Source organism: Frankliniella occidentalis, unplaced genomic scaffold, assembly GCF_000697945.3.
Source record: "Frankliniella occidentalis isolate FOCC.00 unplaced genomic scaffold, Focc_3.1 Scaffold176, whole genome shotgun sequence".
Classification (NCBI taxonomy): domain Eukaryota; kingdom Metazoa; phylum Arthropoda; class Insecta; order Thysanoptera; family Thripidae; genus Frankliniella; species Frankliniella occidentalis.
Genome location: NW_026267302.1, coordinates 151,595 through 153,552, shown reverse-complemented (window position 1 = coordinate 153,552; position 1,958 = coordinate 151,595). Strand labels below are relative to the sequence as shown.

Genomic DNA, 1,958 nt, shown 5'->3' with positions numbered 1-1,958 from the left:
GGGCGGGCGGCAGCGGGGGCAGCACGGGCGGGCTCAGGATGGCGCTCGCGATGGCCTTCTTCCAGGCGACCAGCGCGTCGAGCGGGGGCGGCGCCGCCAGCGTGATGGTGGAGCCCAGGGACGCCCCCGCACCCGGGGCCGCCCCGAGGGACAGCACCTTGACGATCTGCAAGGGCGGGCCCAGCAACGTGGCGCCGCATTGGGGAGCGCTCTGCGGCCGGGCGAAATGCTCTCACGTCAGCGACAAGCCAGGGGATCATACACAAACCACGTTACTTTCAAGTGGGGGAGGGGGCTCCAAATATTATGGGGTACCAAAGTGGCGGTCATTGGAGTCCATAGGGGCCCCATGATAATTAAACCTCAGGGTAAAAATTTACAGGGGTCCCTATGGCCTCCAGTGAATGTCCGGAACATTTTGGGACCACATAACATTTGACCCCCCCGCACCCCTGAAAGTCGCACGCACGATTCATTGCCTTGGGCCGCCAGACTCACCGCGAGGAGGGCCGCGACGGAGACGAAGAGCGCGCCGGCCAGGCCAAGGGGCGGGCCGAGGGGCGGGCCCATGGCTCCTCGGAGTAAGGCCGCCAGCGGGCTGGCGGCCGTTATATATGGCGTGCTGTAAAAGTGGGCCGAAACTGACTAAAAAAATAAAGTGAATGGAACTGAGAAAGCAAGCAGATGCGCAATGTTCAAACACACAAGGGTGAATCACTCCACGCACAACGGGCGCGCGCGCGCGCACACACACACATACAAATACAGCCCCAACCGGCGCGGCGCGCAGCTGGACAAACCAGACGCGCCAGAATATAACGCGTCCAGGGAAGTCCGCCGCGTCATCGCCATCACGGCAGCCGACACCATGACGACTCTCGCCGCCCAGCCTGCTGCGGTTGCCGCCGTCTGCCTCCTGCTGCTCGTCGGGGTGAGAGAGGTGCTCGAGTTTGTGCGGCGGCGCATCCCCCTCGACCCTGTGCCTGACGCCCGAGGCTTTTTGCAGGGGCTGCAGGCCGACTCCTCGAGCTCCTCGTCGTCGTCGTCCTCCTCCGATGACGATGAGCCTTCCCCCGCCGACGTGATGGAGGCCGCCGTCCAGGAGTGTGTCCGCAAGCACGAGCCCCCCATGATAAGCGGCGGGGACTACAGCGAGCTCGCCAAGGTGACGACTAAAGACGTCGAAACTGGAAGTCCACTTTCATCGTCTGTATCCGACCAAACCCCGTTCTGTTGGGTACTTTTAACATGGCCTCTTTGCGTCACCCCTCGATGACTTGACTAGACGACTGAAAGGGAAAGAACCTTAACTTATCAAAATGTTACCCCTGCAAAAAATTCTTTCTTCGTGGCCCTTTCTCATTGAGTGTTGCGCACAGATCACCACCTGCGTGTCCGACGGCATGGAGGCCCTGGGCGCCGGGACTGCCCCCGCCGCCGTAGAGAAGCAGATCGAGGACTGCGTCAACGGGAAGCCGTTCCCGGACAGCCTCAAGCCTACAGTGGATGCCTTCCTTGCCTGTGTCCGGGGTGTGCTCTTGTAGCAACGCCGCGCTACTGACGAATAAATCACATTTATAACGTACATAAAAGTATTTAATGCCATTAAATCTCCTGTACAAAGCACACAGTTGACTACATAATGTGAAATTTAAACAAAAAAAGACCCTGCCTCGATTCAAGCAGTTATTGCACTCACTGTGAAATAATTTCATGATGCTACCACACCATATTAACACACTTATACATATCTCAAAGGAAGACCTGTCTAAGCATAGGTACTCAATTCATTGCCAAGGTCTGACATAGCAATCCTTACAATCAAAGGCAGTGATGAATAAATATAAAAGATGATCACAAAAATTGGTTCATTCACAAATTATCATCACTATATAAAGAATATCTAAGTTTGAGCTATGCATGCTACTTGAATTCATTCATACAAAATATTGTTTAGT

The 1,958-nt window shown here is 55.8% G+C and overlaps 2 protein-coding genes across 4 annotated transcripts in view; one reads left to right on the top strand and one right to left on the bottom strand.

The window, feature by feature from the left end:
* LOC113209983 (caskin-1) overlaps positions 1 to 1,958 on the bottom strand; it is a 73,925-nt gene that overhangs the window by 14,469 nt on the left and 57,498 nt on the right. The gene's annotated exons all lie outside the window — the stretch shown is intronic.
* LOC113216907 (uncharacterized) lies at positions 806 to 1,626 on the top strand. Its single transcript, XM_026436745.2, has 3 exons — positions 806 to 931; positions 1,007 to 1,165; positions 1,380 to 1,626. The coding sequence occupies exons 1-3, from the start codon at positions 869 to 871 to the stop codon at positions 1,542 to 1,544; spliced, it is 387 nt and encodes a 128-aa protein (XP_026292530.2). The 5' UTR covers positions 806 to 868; the 3' UTR covers positions 1,545 to 1,626.

Bases quoted from the DNA above. Each gene is read 5' to 3' on its own strand.
- LOC113216907 (XM_026436745.2), top strand. From the start codon at position 869: ATGACGACTCTCGCCGCCCAGCCTGCTGCGGTTGCCGCCGTCTGCCTC. The intron at 932-1,006 runs GTGAGAGAGGTG...GGCTTTTTGCAG, and splicing joins GCCTCCTGCTGCTCGTCGGG to GGGCTGCAGGCCGACTCCTC. The intron at 1,166-1,379 runs GTGACGACTAAA...TGTTGCGCACAG, and splicing joins ACTACAGCGAGCTCGCCAAG to ATCACCACCTGCGTGTCCGA.